General features: G+C 35.6%; 1 protein-coding gene across 40 annotated transcripts in view; it reads right to left on the bottom strand.

Annotated features, from left to right (window-relative positions):
- The window catches only part of MPDZ (multiple PDZ domain crumbs cell polarity complex component), a 180,104-nt gene that overhangs the window by 26,751 nt on the left and 130,132 nt on the right, over positions 1 to 23,221 (bottom strand). For 18 of the 40 annotated variants that reach the window (XM_024252173.3, XM_054519889.2, XM_054519877.2 and 15 more), the window contains 8 exons: positions 18,181 to 18,358; positions 15,212 to 15,322; positions 11,116 to 11,214; positions 7,655 to 7,817; positions 5,630 to 5,826; positions 4,386 to 4,477; positions 3,754 to 3,844; positions 1,488 to 1,568 (listed from right to left, as the gene is read on the bottom strand). In XM_024252173.3, coding sequence (XP_024107941.1) covers positions 1,488 to 1,568; positions 3,754 to 3,844; positions 4,386 to 4,477; positions 5,630 to 5,826; positions 7,655 to 7,817; positions 11,116 to 11,214; positions 15,212 to 15,322; positions 18,181 to 18,358 — 1,012 coding nt within the window. The remainder of the gene's footprint in view (positions 1 to 1,487; positions 1,569 to 3,753; positions 3,845 to 4,385; positions 4,478 to 5,629; positions 5,827 to 7,654; positions 7,818 to 11,115; positions 11,215 to 15,211; positions 15,323 to 18,180; positions 18,359 to 23,221) is intronic. The other 22 variants (XM_024252164.3, XM_054519892.2, XM_024252168.3 and 19 more) reach the window with 2 other exon arrangements.

The raw sequence follows: 23,221 nt of genomic DNA, 5'->3' as shown, positions 1-23,221 counted from the left end.
AGGATGTGAGAAGGGCTTCTGACAGACAGCACAGGCTTCTGTCCACCCTCATTGCTAAATGCCCAGCCAAAGAACTTGAATGTATCTGTTTGGAAATGAACGTCCTTGGGAGGTTCTGAGTAGGGGATTAAGATGCTATGAACATCTGTCAAGCACCTTAATCAGGTAGCCTAATGTGGAAATAGATGTGGAAATAGAAAACATCAGAGAAAATCAGTGACAGGCAGCCATCAGGCAACTCTATACCAGCTTATTCATTCCTAATTATTAAAACAATAATAATAGCAAACACTATTTGTACATGTGTGCCAGGTGCTGGAAACTGAACATATGTATATTTAATTTTCACAATATATACTTAATTCTCACTACAAGTCTATAAGGTAAGTTGGACAATTATTAAGTCCATTTTCAAAAGGTGAAACTATGTACAGGTTAAGAAACATGCTCAAAGTCACAGTCTCATAGATAGTGAGTGGCAAATCTAGGTCTCTGACCCAGGTGGTCTGGCTTTAAGTCTGTGCTCCCAACCACTATAGTATGCTGCCCTTTATTCATCTAGCATGTTCATTCCACAAACATTTCCTGGGCAGTCATTATATCCTAGAATATACTAAGCCTTAGACGATAAATTAAAATCAATACCATGAAAGGATATTTAAAAATTATCTAATTTTGGACTTTTCTAAAGATCACCATAAACAGATTTTTTTAAAAAAATCATTCATTATAAAGTATTCAACATACATTTAAATGTTTCATAATTAACAAATTATAGGGAAATGACTGCACCATTAAATATTATAAACTCTTACTTCAGGATTTAGGAGGAAAAGAAACTAAGAGCAGAAATCAGAAAGGGAAAGAGGAAGATGTCATCTCTCTTAAATGGCAAATAGAACGAGGGATTCTCAAACTGAAGTGTATGGACTTCTTGATAGAAAGGTAAAAAGACTTTAATAACTTCTTTTCTTTTTAATCACAACAAAAATAGTCCATGATAAAGACTTCTCTTATATGTATAGTAAGATTGCCTTTTTAAGGCAATCATCTGAGCTGAAAGTTCACTTCTAAATACATGAGCTTTCTTATTTTTAAAGGACAAGACTATAACTTCTATTTCTTTATTTTTATTTCCTCCGTAGCAGGACCATAGTAAAGGAATCAATGGACAGATAACTAAATTTCATAACTTGGAATAATTATAAAAGGGCAAGCTGGACCCCTGATAAAGTATCAGTGAGCAGAGTCATTTTCAAACTTAAAATGTGCATCAGGCAGGTCTAATAAAACACAAACTTCTGGACCCAACCCTAGAGTTTCTCATTAAGCAGATAAGTTTGAGTGGGCCCAAGTATTTGCAATTCTAACAAAATCTCAGATGACGCTGATGCTGTTAATCTGGAGAGCACATTTTTGAGAACACAGTGAATTAGAACACTGATGTAAAGGAACTCACATTTCATTCCAATTCAAAGCAGATTTACCTTGGGAAGCTCCAGATGTTGCACATTTTTAAATGAACTGAGGTCCACAGCTGCATCAGAAGTAGTAACAGTTGGCTCTGTCTGACAGAGGGAAAGAAATGACAAAAAGGGCAACTGAGTGTTAGGAATTTTGATTTGTTTAAACATAAGGGCCACTTATTCAAAATTATTTTATACATTATATAAAATTATTTTAATACGTTTACTTTAATACACTATTGCTATTTTAATACATTTATTTATTATAATACATTTTTGCTATTTTAACATTCTATGGAATTTATGAACATTACATTCTCTTCAAAATACTTACGAGGTGTAACTGGACAGCAATCAGTTGAGAGCACAGATAGACCAAGTGGCTTGAAGACTGCCTGGGTTTACTGTATAATGAAAACTGATGGCAGCCCAGCTACCAAATGGTGAAACTGAGTGACAGAGCATCAGCAGAAGCACCATTCATTATTCTTTACTGTGTTATTTATCAAGTGAATTGAAAACTTTAATGAACGTTATTAAAATACTCCATTTCCTTAAGAGACATATTTAGTACAACTAATATGAAAACCAAATATATTACTTTATAACCTAATTATCTTAAATAACCACGTGGCTTAGTTGAACATTAGGAGCAGCTGGAATGAGACAATGATTTGTACATCTATCTTATGTATACATAAGCTCTGTTTATATATTCATTTAGGAAAGAATGTTTCTCTTCCTACAGGTACCCCCATTGATAATCACCAAAATTCCTCTAATTTTAAGCTTTTCATTCTCTACTAACTCCTTTTATTCATCATACACATGTATCCAAAGCTTTCCTAAATCAAAACAAAACCACTCTCCCAATTCTCTGTCACCCTCTAGCCACTGCCTCTCTCTCTCCTTGACTTCCTGTCCATCGTTTGCTTTCTCAAAAACCACTAACAGTCTCCTAGTTACCAAACCCAAGGGACTCTTTCTACTCATCTTCTCACTGGATTCTTGCTACATTGCAGCATGTAGAGCTGTGGAGTGTACCCTTGAAGGACACTCTTCTCCGCTGCTCTGCCACATGCCCTCCTGGTTCTTCATAGTCTCTGATCTCTTTGTTAGCCTTCCTCCTTATTGTTGCTACCTCATGATTCTGCCCTTGGCCCTCTTTCTCTCTAAATGCTCTCTGCAGCAAGCACCTCAGCCTCCATGGCTAAGAAATGCCAAATCTGCATATACAGGAAATCATTTCTAAACTGGAGACCAAATGTCCCAATGTACATTTTTACCAGGCTATCCAACAGGCACTTCATTCTTAACCTGTCCCAAATAGAATGTACCATATTTTTGCAAATATCTTTCTGTATTTTCTATTCAGTAAAAGACAGCCATCCCTCATGTCACTAAGTCAGATATCTGAAAACCTTGTATATCCTATCTGTTTTATTCTCCAGTCCAAAGAACAATATCTGGTATAAGGCAGAGTACTCAGAAAATATTTGTTGGATAAACACATCTTCAACCATTCATTTTTCCTCAGTGAGTACATTTAGTTGGGGATGAAGTATTATCAATTTGGGTCTTAAACATCTGATGTAACCATTCCCTCTTCCAGCTTTAGTTCAGGTCCTTGTTAACTGTATCCTGAATTATTCCAATAATTATCTTATTTCCTCTAACTTAACTTCTCTCCCCTGCTACCTCTGATTTTTCTCTACAGTACTGCCAGATAAATTTTTAACTATACATTTCTCATTCTTTGAGCTCCACACTGCCTCAAAGACAAAGCTGGCACATGTTAGCCTATCAATGTATCCCATGATCTGACCCTGTCCCCTTTAACATTGACCCTTTCCCCACCACCTTCCATTCCCTGCCCCTCATTGCTCAGTGATGTTCTATAATTTAGCTTCCTGCATTGGCCAAAGTCTCCATGCCATTCCTCACTCCATGCCCTCCGCTTGCAACATTTTTGCCCCCCAAATCTTCCAACATACACTTCATATGTAACCTTCCATATAAAGTTTTATCCTCAATTTCTTTTCAGAGGCAGAACTGATAACTCTTTTCCTACCCTCACTATTCCCTAGGCAGACTACAAGTACTCTTCACGTAAGTGGTATGCTTATTTCCGTGAGTGTCTTCTTATACTAGGATGTACACTCCTTGAAGGCCAAGGCTATAACTTATCTACCTCTAATATCCCTAAGTGTTACGTAATTGTTGATTGAATTAATAAGGCTCACATCAATCAAGTCTTCCCAGAGAAACAAACATTAGTTACATATACCTCCTTATTTTGAAGATTTTCTGAATTAGAAGGCAAAGGTTCCACTGCATTTCCAGGACATACGGCCATCTGATTCACTGCATCTTTATTTCTAAAAGCAAAAAAACAACCACCTATTATAACATAATGGTATTATTTTCATTCTCTTACTTCAAGAGTCAGAAGGTTATTAGAGAAAATTATTTCACCCCCACAACCTGGAACTATGACACTTACAAATTTACAAATGTTTTCTTTTCTTTCCTTTTTTTTTTTTTTTTTTTTTTGAGACAGAGTCTCTTTCTGTTGCCCAGGCTGTAGTGGCACAATCTCAGCTCATTGCAACCTCCGCCTCCCAAGTTCAAGTGATTCTCCTGCCTCAGCCTCCCTAGAGGCTGGGCTACAGGCGCGTGCCACCACACCCGGCTAATTTTTTTTTTTTTTTTTTTAGTAGAGACGGGGTTTCACCATGTAAGCCAGGATGGTTCCGATCTCCTGACCTCGTGATCCACCCGCCTCAGCCTCCCAAAGTGCTGGGATTACAGGCATGAGCCAGCACGCCCGGTTACAAATGTTTTCTTTTCATTCAAAGGAACTCAGAGTAGAAATGCTAACAAAAAGTATTTGGTAAACTAGCAAAAGAAAATGATCACCTGATAAAAATTATTTTCACTTTAGAAGGGGCACATTTAATGATCGATGAGGCATTCTGATGACTTCTTCCATATAAAATCTGACCATTGATCTGTGAGAAATAAATATCATTAGTTGGGCCTGAAATCTTAGTATCATAAAGTTTTATCATCCTTCCTCATTAATGAAAAGCACATTTTTTCTTCCTTTAAAATACATTTTATATTAAATGTTATATATTTTCCTCCCCAGAACGTGAAACTGACTTTTCATGGTGAATAAAGAATAGCTCATGTTTAAAGCCAGCATTAAAATAATGCAAATGAAGTCTGACATCCATGGACTGCTGATAAAGAGGCACCACTTGGACCAACTGCAGGAGAGTAGACAGCAAATTTCCTGGCAGGCACTGGGCTCCCAGCACGCTCTGCACAAAACAAGGGCTCTGTGGAAAAACTTGTGACCTGCAAGACCATCCTGGGAAGTTCCTTACTATCACATTTCCCACTTAGTTTCAAAACTCAAGCCCTGGAAATAGGTCACTGGGAGAAGGAATGCTGGGTAGATTCGGGATTTAGGCAGCAAACTGTGCCTAAACAGCACAGTGCCTAATGCAAATGACTGGCTCAGTCATTTGGTCATTCAGCCACTGCTGACTGAGCCTCCCGTGTCTATACGGAAACATACTTAGCATGGGAAGAGTATAAAGGCAGTATAAAATCATGTGGATCCCAGCCCAGGAGGGGCAAGGACGAACAACACAAGCAAATAAAATTCTAAACCCTATAAAGTATGGTCCACAAATTTATTTTGTTTGACAGGCTGAGTTACTGCTTGTTATTTAGCCTTAACCTTGACCCCACCCCACCTCACCCTCATCACTTCTCCCATTAGTGATTCAAGTTCCAGAATGTCCAGTGGGTCAGCCTCTGGGGAATGACTGGTCACTTGGCTTTTCAAAAACTCCTAATAAAAATGCAGCACACAAAACAAATGCTTTTGAAGTGTGAGCTTTATTACTGTCTTGGGGCAAAAACTGTTTCTGGTGCTACACAGTCATGACCTTTTAATGGAAGTTAATGGGAACATGGACTCTACTTAGTAGAAATTTGGTTTAGAGCCAGATTTGCTGCAATGCATCTATTTTATTAAGTAAGCAATGGCTTTCTCAGTCACTATAAGGTATGGGTGATTTTCTGGAAACTGACAGTTCCACTACACTTATAAAACAAGAATAAATTCAAAGTTTTCCACAAAAACTTACCTCTAGAAGCTCATCTGCAATTTGCAATCGACCATCTTTTCCTGCAGCTCCATTTGGATCAATCCCCACTATGAAGACACTCATCCTGGATCGGTCTTTGTTCCCAGCAAGACTTAGGCCCAAACCACTATGACCTTTCTCCAGTTCAATCATATGCAGCTCGCCTGTTAGGGTTCCATAACGCTCTCTGATATTTTCTACATACAACAACAAAAACAAATACATATTTACAGTTAATTTACAGTCAAATGCTTTACTGTGGAAAGCTATTTAGTTTTACCTCAAAAGGGCAGATTTTATACCAAAATGTAATCTTTGACAGTTAAAAGCTAAATAGACTAGCCACTTGGGCATCAGGACTGGTTTCCTGGAGGACCCAAACTTTGAGGAATTTCTTTGCATCTAGGGTGCAGAGAGCACAATGTCTGATTAATCAGTTCACCTTGGAGTGGTTATACCAAAGAGAAGTAATTCATTTTACAAACTCTCAAAAGACTATGATTAAACCAGAAACTTGATCATTTGCAGAGGAGAACAGAACTAAGGCATCCAGAATATCTGTGTTCACTGATCAGTGGGAGCTTTTCTCCCATAGGAATTTCAACATTGTGTATCACATCATGTTGGGCAGTTGCTTGGTAGATATACGCAAAATGAAGAGAATGAGCTTTCTTATTGCACAGAGCTATTAGGCCAGGACAACTTGATATATGTGTCCCAGCTTTGGGACACACGTCCTAATTAGATGAGACCATTTACATCTCCTACCCCACATCTTCAAGAGGTGATGGTTATTGTGCACCCTCTTTAATCTAAGAGGGCTGAGGTCTCACGCAGGTGCTCCAGTGCACAGCCACAGATGAGCGACCAGCCAACAGCCAGTACTACTTGCCAACCATGTGAATGAGCTGTCTTGGAAGTCCAGCCCAGCTGGGCCCAGTCACCCACTGCCCTTTGATAGATTAATAATAAATTATTGTTTTATGCCATTACATTTTGGGGTGGCTTCATAATAGAAAACCGAAACATTTCAGTTCACGTTTTCCTCAAGAGTATATTCTGACCACATTGATTGTTAGCAATATGCTCCAGTGTCACTGAGAACAGACTGAGAAAACTACAAACTTTACCAGTCAGCTTAGAAAACGTTACTATACGGCTAATGGGCTAATGCCATGCATTCTACATTGATTCTTAACTGCATCAATTTCATAAACTATTTCCTGACTCCTTCCACAATACAGCAGCACAACTTTTATGTTCTGTACTTCCTAAAAAGATGTACTACAGTTTTCTTAAAGGAAATAGTTCGATTTTTAAAATAAAACTTTTTAAAACAATGACATTGATAACTTTGGGCTAAATTTTAAATATTTTCCTGCAAAACGGTATTTCCTTAGAAAACAGAGACTCCCTATTGGTCCTAATAACAGCTGCCTATGAAAGACTGCTGGGTGCCAGGTGCTGTGCTTAGCACTCTTTTGGCACTATCTAATTGAATGTTAGCAACCTGAGGGGAGAACTCCATTTTAAAAAGAGAGATAACCACTAGGCTAAAGCTTAGAAACAGTTAAACAGCTTAGTCAATGCCTAAAGTTTTTATCTCCACAATTATACTATGTCACCATTCTGGTACAGAAAATATACCAGAAGTTCAAGGTGTGATACCAACAATCAGAATTTACATGAGGAATCTGAGGCCCAGAAGGGGGTGGTGACTTGTTTGAGACACAGAGTGGCTGATCCAATACTAGCTTCTGAGAGAGTGCCCTGCCCTTATTAATTCTCATACAAAAGGCAGAGTGAGCTTTAACAGCACTTTTAAAGGAAAGGAAGAGCATGATTTCATGCCTCAGGAATGTATGCTGTATTCAAGCAAAACAAACACTATTTCTTTCCACAGAGAATTGCAGTATATATCACAAAGCTGCAACATACCTATTTATCCAGGGCAAAATCCTTTGAGAAACTCAGAGCTATTTTAATACCTCTTATAATTAAATGCATCACAAAAAGACAACTTACTCCAGCTGTAACCAAACTCATCCTCTTTGTCCACATCTTGTGAGATTTTGCTTGCAGATGACTGTGTGTGATCACTACCCATTTCTGCAAAGGCTGAAGGAGGGGGTGGGGGCACACTGCACAATGGAGCCTTCTCTGGCTCTGACTCTGACTGACTGGGTGCCTGTGGGAACAAAAAGAATGCAGTGGGTATGTGCAGTCTAAGGAAGAAAACTTCAAGAAGAAGAAATAAGAGTATACTGTCAAAAACAAAGACTGGCTTTAAAATATCTAACAAATAATGGAAAGCTCATATATGTATATAATATACACATAAAATAACAAATAATGGAAAGCTCATATATATATATATAATACCTAACAAATAATGGAAGGCTCAGATTGTTAAATATTTTATATATTTTATATATATACATATATATATATGAGCTTTCCATTATTTGTTTGATATTTTAAAGCCAGTCTTTGTTTTTGACATGATGGTCTTATTTCCATATATATCTATGTATATATATAGATAGATAGATAGATATGAAATATTAGATAGATTCAGGTAAAGTTTAAATATATTAAACCAAGTAGTATCACAGAATAATTCACTAAACTTTTATTTGCTATTTTAAGCCAATGAATTAATGAATTTGAAGTCTTAAATGACTTGGTAGAAAATTGCACAAACTCCCTTCTAGAAAAAAATGTCATTCAGAAGTTATAACTTTTGGGTCTGGGTAAGATTTGAGGCATCTAGAAAAATCTGCCAAGAAACTGCAGGAAAAAAAAATTAACAAAGAAGTTGCCCTTCAAAGCTTATTAGTGAGACTAAATATAAATAATTATCTATTGCTACCTGAATCCTCTCTCCATATGATTCTCTTAACAAATCCAGGACAGCAAGTATCACACATGCAGGCTTGTCTACCAGGGAGCCAGTTTGTTAGCACAGAGCACACACTCGGATGTGAGAGGCATGGTTTTAAGGACAACACCAGCTTTCCCTTGCCAAGGCAGATCACAAGATAAATGAGGAAACACAGGAGGCTCCTTAATAGAAAGCCAAAGCATGGCATACTGGCTGTCACTTAGGGTCATAGGTCCTATTTCAAAAAAAAAAAAAAAAAAGTACTTGGCATCATCAAGTTCTTATATTGCAAAAATAATTGCAGTTTTTGCCATTAAAACTCCAATTACTTTTGCACTAACCTAATGTTATAGATGATCAAACAGAATGTTAGAGTTTGAAAGGTCTTTAAGTCGCTGAGTTCATTTTATTCATTTTGCAAATGAATAAACCTTTTGAACCTGAGGCTACAAGAAATGAAAGTTTTTGTTTCAAATCAAACAGTGGTACTAGACTTCTTTTTGCTTAAATCTTAATCCAGTGCACTTTCCATTATATCATGTTGTCTCCTCCAACTTGCATAAGTAAGACAGTACCTAACTCAAAGGTCAGGAACATCCAGCTAAAGTTCTAACCTCGGTATGAATTTGTCCCTGATACCTTGAACCTATAGTTTTCCTATATATCTTTATTTTAACTTTTTTTACTGCATAAGAATTCCTCTGATACAATGTTTTATTATGTATGTTTATATCTAGAAAGATATTATGATTTTTTCAAAAAACGTGACTTCTTATAAGGATACATTAAATGATAAACATGCACAAATACTTAGAAATTATTAATTGGTGCCAAGAATTAGAATACCTAAAAATATATGTAACACTAGAACTATTTGAGACTGAATGCGACCTTTCTTTGTTGATTCAGAAAGCACTCAATTTTCTGGCAAAGCAAAGAGCTGACTGATAGAGATTAAAGGGCGTTAAGTGTCAGATTACAGAGTCTGCTATATTGAAATGTTCAGTCTATATGTCATTGGACAAACAGATAAAAGTTACTAATGTAAATGGAACCCTTGTTATCTTCCCAAATGCTTTTCCATAAATGTCTCAAATTAATAATATACCAATAAAAATGAACAAACACACACACACAAAACCCTCATTTGATCCAATCAAGTTTCATTATAGTAAAGAGGAGCAAGATACATACTTTAGCATTTTTCTGGCTAAAAAATTTACTTCTCTGTAAAATGTTATCAAACATTGATTAAGTCCACTCCATTTTTAAAAAGTAGAACAAAATCTAATTTAAACTTCCCATAATTTTAACAAATCTATAGATGACATTTTATAGATCTTGCTCATAATTTTTCCGAGCTGTTATTTTAAGAACAAACAAACAAACAAAACCCACTTATCTGAAAAATTGTCTGGGATCTCAGGCACAACATTTTCATACTGTGAGTAAACCAAAATGGTGCCCTAACCTACCTGACTAATAAAACCAATATAAGCCTCTACTTACTTGAGGGGCAATCAGGTGTTATGTTTTCATATCCCTGACACCCTTATTCTCATCAAGATCATGTATCTGCCTCGTTAGTGACACTTTTTAAAATTTATTTATGAAAATATAGCTCTTTAACAAAGATTGTTTAGCCTTCCTTGTCAAAAATGCAGTGTATACTTGAGATAACTCCATGCCATGTATGTACACATCAAGTACAGCACACATATAAAGCACACTGTAACACACCCACATACGAAAATTCCACACTGACACAAACCTTAAAGGGTGTGGGAGCAAAAGGGTTAGTTGGGGAACAATGGAAGATAATTCTACTTGAATTCAGTAATTCCTATAGCAATAGAAAACATATTCCTTCAGATATAGCATCTTTGGTTACCCATATCAATAACATGGTATTTATTACAATAACATGGAAGTCTGATGAATATTCATAAAGTGTTTCCTGGAAAAAAGTTGCTGATGGCTTTCTTCCTTTTCATGATCAAATTATGGTACATAAATTCTTACAAATTTGTGTTTCGATTTTGGTTTTATAATTTCATCAGAAAATGAGAAGATCCAAGTATAGATTTACGAGCATTGCAACAGTTACGTTTCCTGATTCAGGCAATTACATGGGCATGCTTCATGAATATTCAACAGACTCCTGCATGTACACATACACAATTATTTGTGCAGTGATTAACTCATGGAAGAGCTTTTATGATCACCTTGTAGAAGTCTGAAAAGGATTTAAATCAACACATGGTTTTAAAGAAATTATGTGTGAAAGTATCATACATTTGGCAACTAACAAAAATTTAAATATCAGAAATTTTAAATCACACCAAAATGAAAGAAAGGCATTGAACTCATGATTCTCCCTTACTCTTCAGAAGGGCCATTTAATTTCAGCAATTAAAAATAAATATTCTCTGGCAGGAAAATGTGCTTAAGAAAGGATCTGCATGCTCACTCCAAACAGCTTTGTTTTTTTTTCCCCTGCCCAAATGTAGTAAATAGTGAACTGGGACAAAGACACAGTAGTAACCAAGAACAAAACATTTGCAAAAGGCAACCAACAGCAAGACAATGGGCATTATCCAACCTTGTCAGCGTTGATTTGTAGAGAGTCAGCAAATGGGTTAGTGCTGCTGAAGTTGTACTTAGGGTAAAGGTTGTGCGGCAAGGAAGGCAAAGGGGATTTCTAAAAGGAAACATAAGAGGCGCTGAACGCAAAGGAAATGTATTGAAAACAACTCAGTTTTAAAAGCAAAGTACATACCGATTTAAAGAACTGCCTGTGTGAAACTAGATCCTATCAGATCCGGTCATTAATAGCAACATCTTAAAACAGTCTGGAACTAAAGATTTGTCTCTAATGATCTGAATCTATACCTGAGTCTAAATCAGGCCACAAACCACGAAGGAAACTAGTTGTCAAACTCATCCCAAATTTCTTTTATTTTTGCTCAATGTCTTCAGTATTACTAACAGAGGCACATATATTTTGCCCATCTCATATGTTAATACATGTTTTATGAATACCAGTAAACATGTTCAAAATTAAAACCACAAGTTTTTTATTTATATCTAAAAGCTAATTATTTTTTTAATAATCTGTCTAGAATGCAAATTATAAACTGGTCTGCTAGTTCATTGGCAACCTTCATTATTCTTTTATTTTGCATCCTAGTAAGGAAACTTTCCATATTTTGACTTGATATTGACAGTGCTTCAGAGCAATTGTATTTTTTAACTTAAAAAAAACAGTAATTTATTAAAAAATGAACTCCTGTAGAGTGGTGTTCTCTATTTCTGCCCAGTTTTTGTGGAGATAGAAACATGGAGATTCATGTTTTAAATAAATTTCCTATAAAATTGCCCATATTACCAGAGAATTTATGAGGCTTTAGATAATATTTGAAGTCCTGCCTTAGAGTGTTTCTCAGAGGTTTTGTGGCTTGCCAGTAATAAGCCCTGAGCCAGACTGTTAGAGTTGAAAATACATATTAAAGTCAGGATGACTGCCAGATAGAATTTAGCATTTTCATAGTTTAAAAAAAAAAAAGTAATTTCCTTAGCACAATAAATTCTTCTCCTTCTTTTCACACCCGCTATCTTTTTCTTTTATTGACTATATCTTTCAGGGGAAATTGCAGACATTTAAAATTCATTTTGGCTCCAATTAAATGTTTGTGTTACTTCTCTCTATAAAAAAGCCCCACTGGCAGGCATCAAGTATAGGGAGAGGTTGTCATGTGACACCACCCTGTATGAGAGAACACTCTGGAAAGACTCTATCCTCAGTATGCCTGCACTAAAGCTTATGCCACATTACCCTTTCAATCTGCTCTTCTTGCAATGTTTTTCCTACAGAGGGAAGACAGGAAAAAGAAATGGGCACAATGACATTTCTGCTCATCTCAACTTTCTCTCTGCTTTTCAGTTTAAAATGTCAACTCCTGCTTTACAAAAGAGAAGATCACAAATACCAAGGCACATGACCATTTATTAACGTGGAAGAAATGACTAGGCAGAGGTGACAAATATATCCTAGGCAAAATAATTCAATGCTATGGAAGGTGGAGATTATTTCTCATCTCCATACATTGGACTTTTAGGTTTCAAGTGTCCTGTATAATTCTGCAGAACATTAGAAAACAAAACTAGCAACAAATTTAAAGAAAGCTCTAGTTTTTAAATTTTTATTACTTTTGCTTTTTTTTTTAATTTGCAGATCTTAAAGGATTAGAATTTGGCCCTGACAGCAAAGTGTAAAAGTATAGCATAGGCACAGCAGACGAAATGATAGATTACTCTATTATCAGGAAAAGATATTTAGAAACAGACTATTTCTTATTAAAAAATCAATGATGAAACTTCTGTTTATAGTCCCAAGGGCTGAGAAAAGCAGAAATATTAACAACGAAGAAGCACAGGGAAGACAAAAACATTCGCTGGCCCATTTTCAATGGGGCCCCTCTTTCAGTGAGAAAATGTGGTCAGACTGAATTCTGTGAAGGGTCATACTGGTGAAATTACCAGGGCTAGTTCTGGAAATTTCTGATTCTTGAAGAGCTTAAGGGCCAAAGCAACTCACTGGTTTTTCAGCTTATGTTTAAGATTTCCTAGGAGCTTTATCCTATATCTACAGATAACACAATTATCAGTAAGAGACTTTTAAGTATGTGCATTTGTGATTGTTCCTTTTAGATTACTGGAGACCTAATTATTTCCATAAGGAAGTAAATCATTGAAACAAAACATATCTCATTTTAAATGCAAAATTAACTTTAATTTTCTAAAGCAAAATAAGTATGACTTGACTAAACATGTCATTCATAACAAGATTTATCCTGGAAAAACTGCTATAAAATCAGGTATCATTATACCTCAGAGAGCAAAATAAGGGTATTTTCCAGGTGTATGAGACAAGATCTTCCCAGCTCATTGGGAAATGTGCCTGACATTGAAAGGAATATTTGTAGTTTTAAGTTTTTAAAGCAATATTGAGAATCACTATTCAGCAATTTATAGTATTGTCCCAAATGATGTAAAAATTGTAAATTATAAATAAAACAAAAAAAGGACTAAAATCCACCCACACACCAAAAAAATAGCTTTAACTTAAACACCCATTAACATTATTATGCTGTGTCTATGTTTAACACACAAATGGGAATAAATGTAAAAAGATTTATAGTTATTTAAACAAATGGAATAGCTTTGTAAAGAATGCAGCATGATGCAGCCCTACAAATTTGGCAAATTTTCTTTCTGTATGGATAATTATTACCTAACAATAAACAAATGAATGATTAAAAATTGCAGATGTTGAAGTGCTTACATTAAAAACTACTAGATTCACTCTTTACAGTAAACCCAGACCAGAGTTACACCTGTCCTCACAACAGAAGGAAGGGCCATTAAAATAAATCTGGTCACTTTACAATCCATGGCATAGAATATTGTTAAGTTACTTTGACAGAGCTCATCTAAAGAGCTGTTCGTTATTTTCATCATTTGAACCTTAACATCTTAAATTCTTAATTTCACAAGTTAAACTGAGCCCTTATATCTTAAATTCTTAACTTTACAAGTTAAAATTAAATATATTTTGCAGATAAAATTAAATATTTTAAGTTTTAGATGATGCCTTCAACTTCTCTCACATATGTTGATATTTTTGTTTTAAAGACAACCAACCCTAAAAACTAGTAAGCAGGAAATTCAAAGAGAATCACTATGATGGGGGTTGTTAACTTAAATCCAAAAAAGGAGTCTGTAAGTGCTTCAGGACATCTAGGAAATGGTATGCAATTTTTGAATGGATGTGTATGTTTCTAAAGAACTTTCAAAGGGGTATGTGAATCCAAAATACTTAATAACTGCTGCATGTGAATTTTTATTTTCATGAGGCATAAAGAAGGAGTTGAAAAAACAGTTTTAAACTCTTGGCATAATTTTCATCTTCAGCATCAAGTCATACCAAATCCAAAGCCTCGCTCTGTATCTTTGGTAACAACATTCATTAAATGTAACTTACATTTTCTAAAATGTTTTTTAACGCTATTTTACCTGTGGTGACTGATGGCAAAATAGGTTGGTAGGTTTCTGTCCACCAATAGCTATACAGTGATGAAGAGCAATACAGTGATTGTGGCTAGAGTATAGCAATTATTAAATCACTTGTAAACAAACCAAATCTACCCTGCGCAAATTTAACGTTCAGTGGGATACACAAATACATGAATGATCATTCACAGATGATTATGGGATTGCATAAGTAGGAGATTCTGTCTAGAGAATAAATTTCAAGAAAATGTCATTTCTTTGGTTTCTAAGGGGCTCCACTAGAGATCACAGATGATTAACCTGAATTATGATGCCACATTTCTTTTAATAACTCGTGTATTTTGTGATTAAAATGAATACTAACAATTAACCATCTAGATACCTAGAGATACTGATAAATCTACTTCTGTGTATATTCAACAGACCTCAAAAGTCTTTATTAAACATGGTGGAAGGGATTTCCAGGATAACTCAATTTCTGAGAAAGCAAAACAAACCTCTAACAAGTCTTCTGAGATTTGAAAAATCCCTATCTTTGCTCATACAGACAACTTGGCCCTTGATACATTAGATTCCAAGTTGAACATTGTTTGGATATGCCTACCTTGCCCTTTGTGTTCGCTTACCCTTGGTCTGTTTATAATGCTCTGTACCATAAAGACTACAGGGTTGCCTGCTTTCCGAATGGCTTCCACAGCTTGTTCATGGCTTGCATCTCTGAGGTCCATTCCATCCACCTGCAATGGAAGGCCTCAGCTTAACATTTCAAGAATCTATAGAACAACAAAAAAAAGTGTGGATATGGAGTTTTAGGGATACTTGGTTAGACTCCTAGAAAATCTGTTTTAATATCAAAAATAATTGAGACTACATGTGAAGCTGCAGAACTTTCTATCTGTCCAGCAGACTTGTGGTCCCTTGCTTTGGACACATATCTCTGTCTCCAGTAATCAGTTCAAGTCATAATCAATTGAAATGAAGGCTCTGCTTCTGTACTCCTTACATTGCTCAGCTGCTCCTTCAAATTAAAAAATCAGTATCATTAATGAAATTATATGAGGGAACTATCTAGCAGCACTGTCTTCATCATGAAAGTCACTGTACTAATTTTCTTCTAACTGATTATAGGGTGGTTTGGGAAGTAAGGGGTGATGCCTTGTATAATTTTCTCTGTACAGGGAAGCTTGAAGTTCAAAACAAAATTCTGATATCCAGAAAAATCAGATAATGGTAAGGTTAGTTTTGCAAAAGAATCCTTGCAGTAGATATGACAGGAGCTGGAAGCTAAGAAATTGTATTTGTTAGTAATTCTTATATAGTTTGACAATGTAAGTTATTTTGTAAATTTTATTGATCATGGTTTGCCTGAGTATTGATCAACTCAGCTTACACACTTTATGAATAAGAAGGAAAATAGTTTAAAAGGCCAAATGCTAATCCTGTCAGAAAACTATAGGATGTTAGTATCATTTTATCATTTCCAATTACCATGCTATGATATATACAACAAAAGAGTAAACCCAGAGTGGACACAACTCTAAAAAAGAACATTATTAGATCTTTGTGTAGAACATTATCACCTTTAAAAGAATTATACAGATTTAGATAAAAACCTCCCTCAGGTTGATACTTAGATGACAACATTTTTTTCAGTGCATATTAAAATAGCTTCTAACTTTTTTGTAGAACAAAAGTCAGTATTCACATCTACCATATGTCTACTATATATTCCATTCGTGGAAAAATTTAACAGGATGTTAATTATCTTTGCTCAAGACCAAAGTATTCCATTCTCAGAATGGAATAATTTGCAGATCTGCACTCACCTAGTCTATATACATTTTGAGAAACTCTTAGCAGAGACACACTTTAGAATCCTCGGGATTACAGAGGACTGAGGCTTCCTACATACTAGAAAAGCCCTTGCAATATGGCACAAATCATTGCTAAATTGCATACAGTATTTTAAAAGCACAAAAAAGTTTTCTTTTCCATTTCAAAGATGAACTTTAACTTTTTAAATATATTTAAACAACACTTGAGAGCAAATTATGACCATTCTTGTCTACAAAAAAAAAAAAAAAACTCTTGCTATTTAGGTCAAAGGTATTTAATAGTGAGGTATGCATAAAATAAACTTCTTAGTGATAATCCAAAATTTGAAATTTTAGGTAGTGTCCTAAATAAAGGAGTTCATTAAAAGGGGTCTAAGATATCATCTAATGAAAGAATGCAGGAGAGAGAAAAAGCCTATCATTCTTCCTCATAAATGGTCATCAAAAAAAAAGGAAATGGTCCCTGTTTTCTCTCAGGTCCCAATCTTCTTCTATCTAAGGCTCTCAAAGACAGCTAGTCAATGAAGGAATCAATCAATCACCAAAACGTTCATTTAAAGTCATGGTTGATATGTTATAATCTTCTTCTAAACAAAGTCTTCCAATGTGTAAGTTATATGGGTTTAGAAAATGAGAGTCACTTGTATAAAGCAAATATAATGGTCATTAAAGTGGTAATAAAATTGTCTTTATTTGCAAGTTGTCTCTTTTAGTCTACTCTGTAAATCCTGAAAACTCAGAAAATCTGGGTCAGGTACTCCTTTCTCTATCCTTCTAAATAAAATTATGCCTATCCCAATCAAATAATTTATCACACTGTTCTGAAGTGACTTGATTACTTGTCAAGTCTGTCCCACTTGGCAGGCAGGCACAGTGCCTTGTTTACTGTGGGATGCCCAGAGCCTGTTATAGCACCTGGAATGCAACAGCTGTTCCAGGAATATTTGTTGAGTAAATGAGTGAGTGACTTATGAGAGGAGAGTCTATTTAAAATATTGAACTTTGCTTTGAATTAAGAGATTACACACAACTTGACATGCTTCTAACACATAACAAAATGCACATACATGTGCACACACATGCACACAGGCACACATACACAGCCTTCATTGATGAATGAACACAGCACTGAAAAGGAGCGAGATCCTGGCTTCGACTGAGAAGGATTTACATGAAAGGTAACTGAGGTGTCAGCATTAAATATTTTACTAAAAAAGACTCACTTGGAAAAAAAACTCATCCAACAAAGTTTATCTGCAATGAAATGATAATAAAGTACTTATTGAAATAAAATCTCACTAACTTAATTATATCTACATTTTGTGTGTGTACATATACATACATTGTATGTCTATGTAATCTTAATTCAAAATTTTTCCCTAAGAATTGTGCTTTGTTCTTTCAAACAGAACATAATTATTTTACCTTGGAGCCAATTTTTTTTAAATGGTTGGCTTTATCTCCAAACATCAGTCTATATCAAAACATATAATCTGTCATTATATACATAAGAGAAAATTATGTATGAAAATAAACAAATAAGAAAGAAATAATTTAACCACACACATATTTTACTCGAATGCTGGGTTGAGTAACTAGTATGAAGATGACAATTCCCTTGGTACAAAGGATGGAGCAGGTGAAAAATTTTAGCACATGTACCCTCAAACTTAAAGTATAATAATAATAAAATTTAAAAAATAAATAAATAAAACAAAACAAAACAAAATTTTTAGCACAGAGAGCTCACTAGAGGGTACCTCTACGATTCTATCTCCAGGTTTCAAGGTTCCATTTTTGCCAGCTGGACTATCTTCCAGAACATGTTTGATGAAAATGCCCCTCATCACTTCTCCGTTGCTTAGCCGACTCCCCATCCCTCGTCCACCAACAATGCTGATGCCTAAGGATTTGCTTGGTTCTCTCCAGAGTTCCACCCTAAAAAATAAATAAAATTTTCAACTCTTAGGAAAAATCATAAGGGTAAAGCTTCATGATGCTGGATTTGGCAATGATTTCTTATATATAACACCAAAGGCACAGAGAACAAAAGAAAAAATAGATAAAATGTACTTTATCAAAATTAAAAACTTCTGTTCATCAAATGATACTCTCAGTAGGGTAAAAAGGTAACCAACAGAAAGGAAAAAAGTATCTACTAATAACATATCTGATAAGGGATTCATATACTGAATACAAAGGGAACTTCTAAAACTCAACAACAACAAAAAAACAAGTGGTATAAAACATGGGCAAGTGTCTTGAAGATACATAAATGACCAATAAGCACATGAAAAGATGTGTAACATCACTAAATATTATGGAAATACAAATCAAAAGCACAGTAAGATACCATCTCACATCCAACAGGATGGCTACTACCTACTAAAAACACACACACACACACACACACACAAATTAACAAAGATGCAGAGCATTTGAAACCCTTGTGTACTGTTGGTAGAAATGTAAAATGGTGCAGCTGCTATGGAAAAGAGTATATAGGTTCCTCAAAAAATTAAAAATAGAATTATCATATGATTCAGCAATTCCACTTGTGGGTATTATACCCAAAATAATTCAAAGCAGGATCTCAAAGAAATATTTATACACCCATGTTCACAATAGCCAAGAGGTAGAAGCAAACCAATTATCTATCAAGAAATGAGTAGATAAAATACTATATACATTCAATATTATTCATCCTTTAAAAAGAAGGAAATTCTGAAACATACCATAATATGAATAAACCTTGAAGACATTATGCTAAGTGAAGTGAAGTCATCTAAGTAAAATAAAGGACAAATGTCATTTAATTTCACTCATATAAGGTACCTAGAGGTACCAAATTCATAGAGACAGAAAGTAGAATGGTGGTTGTCTGGGATGGGAAGAGAGAAGAAAGGTGAGCTATTGCTTACTGGGTATGGAATTACAGTTTTGCAAGATGAAAAAAGTTCTGTAGCTAGACGGTGGTGGTGACTTCAGAGCAATGTGAATGTACTTAATGCCACTGAACTGTACACTTAAAAATGGTTCAGATGGCTTAAAATAATAATAAAAATATTTTAACACAATGGAATAAAATGTCATATATGTTAATTTTTACAAATATTACTTTGCTCAATTTATTAAGGTTTTACTAGTAGTAAAAGATAGTTTAAAATACCTTCTCAATTATGTGTCTTGTAGAATCTGATATTAATGTATTTCTGAAAATGATTTGTTATAAGTGAAACTGGACTCATACTCCAGGCTATGGCACATACCAGCGTAAAAGGATGATTTTACAGGATCTTAGTATTACATATACTAAGTAATCAAAAAATTCAGCTACTGCTAAACAGATAGTAGCTTCTAAGCTTAGCAACCAAATCAAGGGAAAGAACACTCCTGCACACACTATGTCAGAAACTCACCTCTGTAGAAGGAGAAGTCATTCTTGCCAAGGTAGACCTGGTCACTAACAGTCAGGACATGAAGAGCAGTGACTGCCAAAATCCTACAGGATATGATTCTCTCACTACCTCCCTAACCTCCCCTGCTGATATGGTTTGGCTGTGTCCTCACCCAAATCTCAATTTAAACTGTAGCTCCCACAATTCCCACCTATTGTTGGTGGGACCCGGTGGGAGGTAATTCAGTCATGGGGGCAGGTCTTTCCTGTGCTTTTCTCATGATAGTGAATAAGTCTCATGAGATCTGATGGTTTTATAAAGGGGAGTTTCCCAGTGACAAGCTCTCTTCTCTTGTCTGCCACCATGTGAGATGTGCCTTTCACCTCCCACCATGATTGTGAGGCCTCCCAAGCCATGTGGAACTGTGAGTCCATTAAACCTCTTTCTTTTGTAAAGTCCCCAGTCTCGGGGTACGTCTATATCAGCAGCATGAAAACGGACTAATATACCTGCCATGGGCTCTGTACTTTCCTCTCTCCACTCTAGCTACCACATCATCTCCTTACTATTCCTTAAGTTCATCTGGTATGCTCCTGCTTTGGGGCCCTGGTGCTTGCTAATTCCTCTGTCTTTCCTATACCCACAAAATAAAGACATGAATTCATATGTAAGAACTGCAAATAGCTATAAGAGCTATGAGTATATTTAAAGCACATACATCTTGTGAAAAGGCAGGATGTAAGAAAGAGTAAGGTGATTTGCAGTGAAGTCTTTGGCCGAGATGAGTCAGAGTTCAGGGTGTTGGAGGAAAATCGGCAAAACAGAACTTTAAGGAGATGATGAGACCCTGCAATCTGCTCCATGCTGCACAAAGGAAGACAATGTTGGACATTAAGTAGGGTAAGACAGCATTGTCGAACATGTCTTCAACACTGACATTTAAGGAGTTCCTAGAGAAGAGGAAAGGTTGAAGTAAGGACTCCTGCAAAATGATTGAGGTAAGAAGAGGCTGGGGATGAAAGAGCACCACAGAGAGGAAAGGATGAGAATCAGCTGAAATGAAAGTAGACTCTGAGGCACATCTTCCTTTGGCCAGTAACTCTTTTTCTTGACTGCAAATCTATAACTCTAGAAACTCTGTTTAGTTTGAAAGGACCTTACCATGATCCTTCATCTTAAAAAATTTTGTTAATAAACTAGTTAAAATCCTATTCATTTTTTTCTCTTACTCCAGAAATTCTGTGACAGAAAAGAACCAACATCCACCATCCTTCCCTGTTTTTGTTTGTTTTTGTTTTTGTTTTGAGACAGGGTCTCATTCTGCAGCCCAGTCTGGAGTGCAGCGGCATGATCATAGTCCATTGCAGCCTTGACTTCCAACCTCAATGTCCTGGGCTCAGGAACTCCTAAGCTCAAGTAATCTTCCCATCTCAGCCTCCCTAAGTGCTGAGATTACAGGCATGAGCCACCACAACTGTCCCTTCCCTGTTTTCTTAAAGCAGTTCCTAAGGCAAAGTGGCAAATGAGTTAGTAAGTTTAGCCATTGTACATATAGTACATTTTACATATAGTAAGTTCAGCCACAAGTGTAAATATTTAACAATCCAGAATACATAAGTAGGACTCCTTAACTCTTTTCTTAAGAATAAAATAAATAAAATAAAAAAGAAAGAAGGAAAGAAAATGTCTCCAAGGGCTCTTTATGTTTGGTGCAAATTAGAAAGTGATTCTTATGACTTCTTGAGTAATACAAAAAAACATAAGTAACAGCAAATGTTTATTAAGGGTTTTACCATGTCCTCAGTATTATTCTCTGAGTAAGTTACATATACTTTCATTTAATTTTCACATCATACCTATAAGGTAGACATTCTCACTGGCCCCATTTTACAAAGAAGAGAAGAGACACAGAGAGGTTAAGTAACCTTTGGATAATAGCACCTTTGCTCTCATAGGGTTTGGCACAGATAGCAAAATACCCTCCCTGGAAGTAAAGGTTGTAAATCCTTAAAACAATGAAGAAGATAATCAAAGACAGAACTGCCAAAATGACACAGTAGTGAGAAACCAGACTCATTTATTCACTGAACAGAGAATAGAAACACAGTGAAAGAAAAAGGAAGCCTAGAAAAGAAACAACTACAGAATATGTTCACTTCAGAGATCGTTATGTAGGGAAAAAAAAGGCAGCCTATTTGAGTTTTATACATAGGTTTAAAAAGAATGAAATTCAGGAAGACACAGGTAAAACATAGCTCTGAGGCCAGATTGCCTGAGCTGTGAACTGAGTCTCTGGGTTCCAGTCCTGCTCTTTTGATACTTAATGATTATGTGACACAGGGCATTTACTTAGTCTCTGTCTTACTTTCCTCAGCTGTGAAATACCGCCAACAAGAGTCTCTACACAGAGTTTCTGTGAGGATTAATTAATACATGTAGAGTCCAAAACAAAAGCTTTGGCACATAATAAGCAATCAATAAATCTTTTATTACTAGTTATGATGGTGGTGGTTGTGGTGGTGATGAAGGTGATGATTACTGCAGTAATGAAAGCAAGATATGAAACTGAAACTCAATCCATACAACAAATGAGCAAATGTTCACCCTACCTGATCAATCCTGTTATACCCACCACACCTTGTTTATTAAGAAAGAGTACCATTTTCCACCCATTAGATTGACAAAAAACTTTTTTAAAAATGATCATATGATGTGGTAACAAGAATGTGGGGAAAAGGGAACATTCATATATTGGAAATAGAAATAAAAATTGGTATAGCGGCCAGGTGCGGTAGCTCACGCCTGTAATCCCAGCACTTTGGGAGGCCAAGACAGGTGGATCATGAGGTCAAGAAATCGAGACCATCCTGGCCAACACAATGAAACCCCATCTCTACTAAAAATACAAAAATTAGCTGGGCATCGTGGTGCGTGCCTGTAGTCCCACCTACTTAGGAGACTGAGGCAGGAGAATTCGCTCGAACCCTGGAGGCAGAGGTTGCAGTGAGCCAGGATCGTGCCACTGCACTCCAGCCTGGGAACAGAGCGAGACTCTGTCTCAAAAAAATAACAATAATAATTGGTATAGCAACCTTAAAAAGCAATTTGACAACTGAAAGTAAAAAATGCATATAAACTTACAGGCCAGCAATTCCAATTCCACTTCTGGATATATTCCCTAGATAAATTTTCATGTGTAAGTATAAAGAAATAAATATATTTACTGAACAGAATTATTATAATAGCAAATAATTATTAACTATCTAATATGAATCTGACAATGAATAAACTATGGTATATTCACATATTGAAATGCAACACAACAACTAAATTGAATGAATTAGATCTTTAAGTATCAAGCTTGATAGATTTACAAAATGTCAAGAATTGAGAGAAAAATTAA

Source organism: Pongo abelii, chromosome 13 (assembly GCF_028885655.2).
Source record: "Pongo abelii isolate AG06213 chromosome 13, NHGRI_mPonAbe1-v2.0_pri, whole genome shotgun sequence".
NCBI lineage: Eukaryota > Metazoa > Chordata > Mammalia > Primates > Hominidae > Pongo > Pongo abelii.
This window is presented reverse-complemented; position numbering and strand designations above follow the sequence as displayed.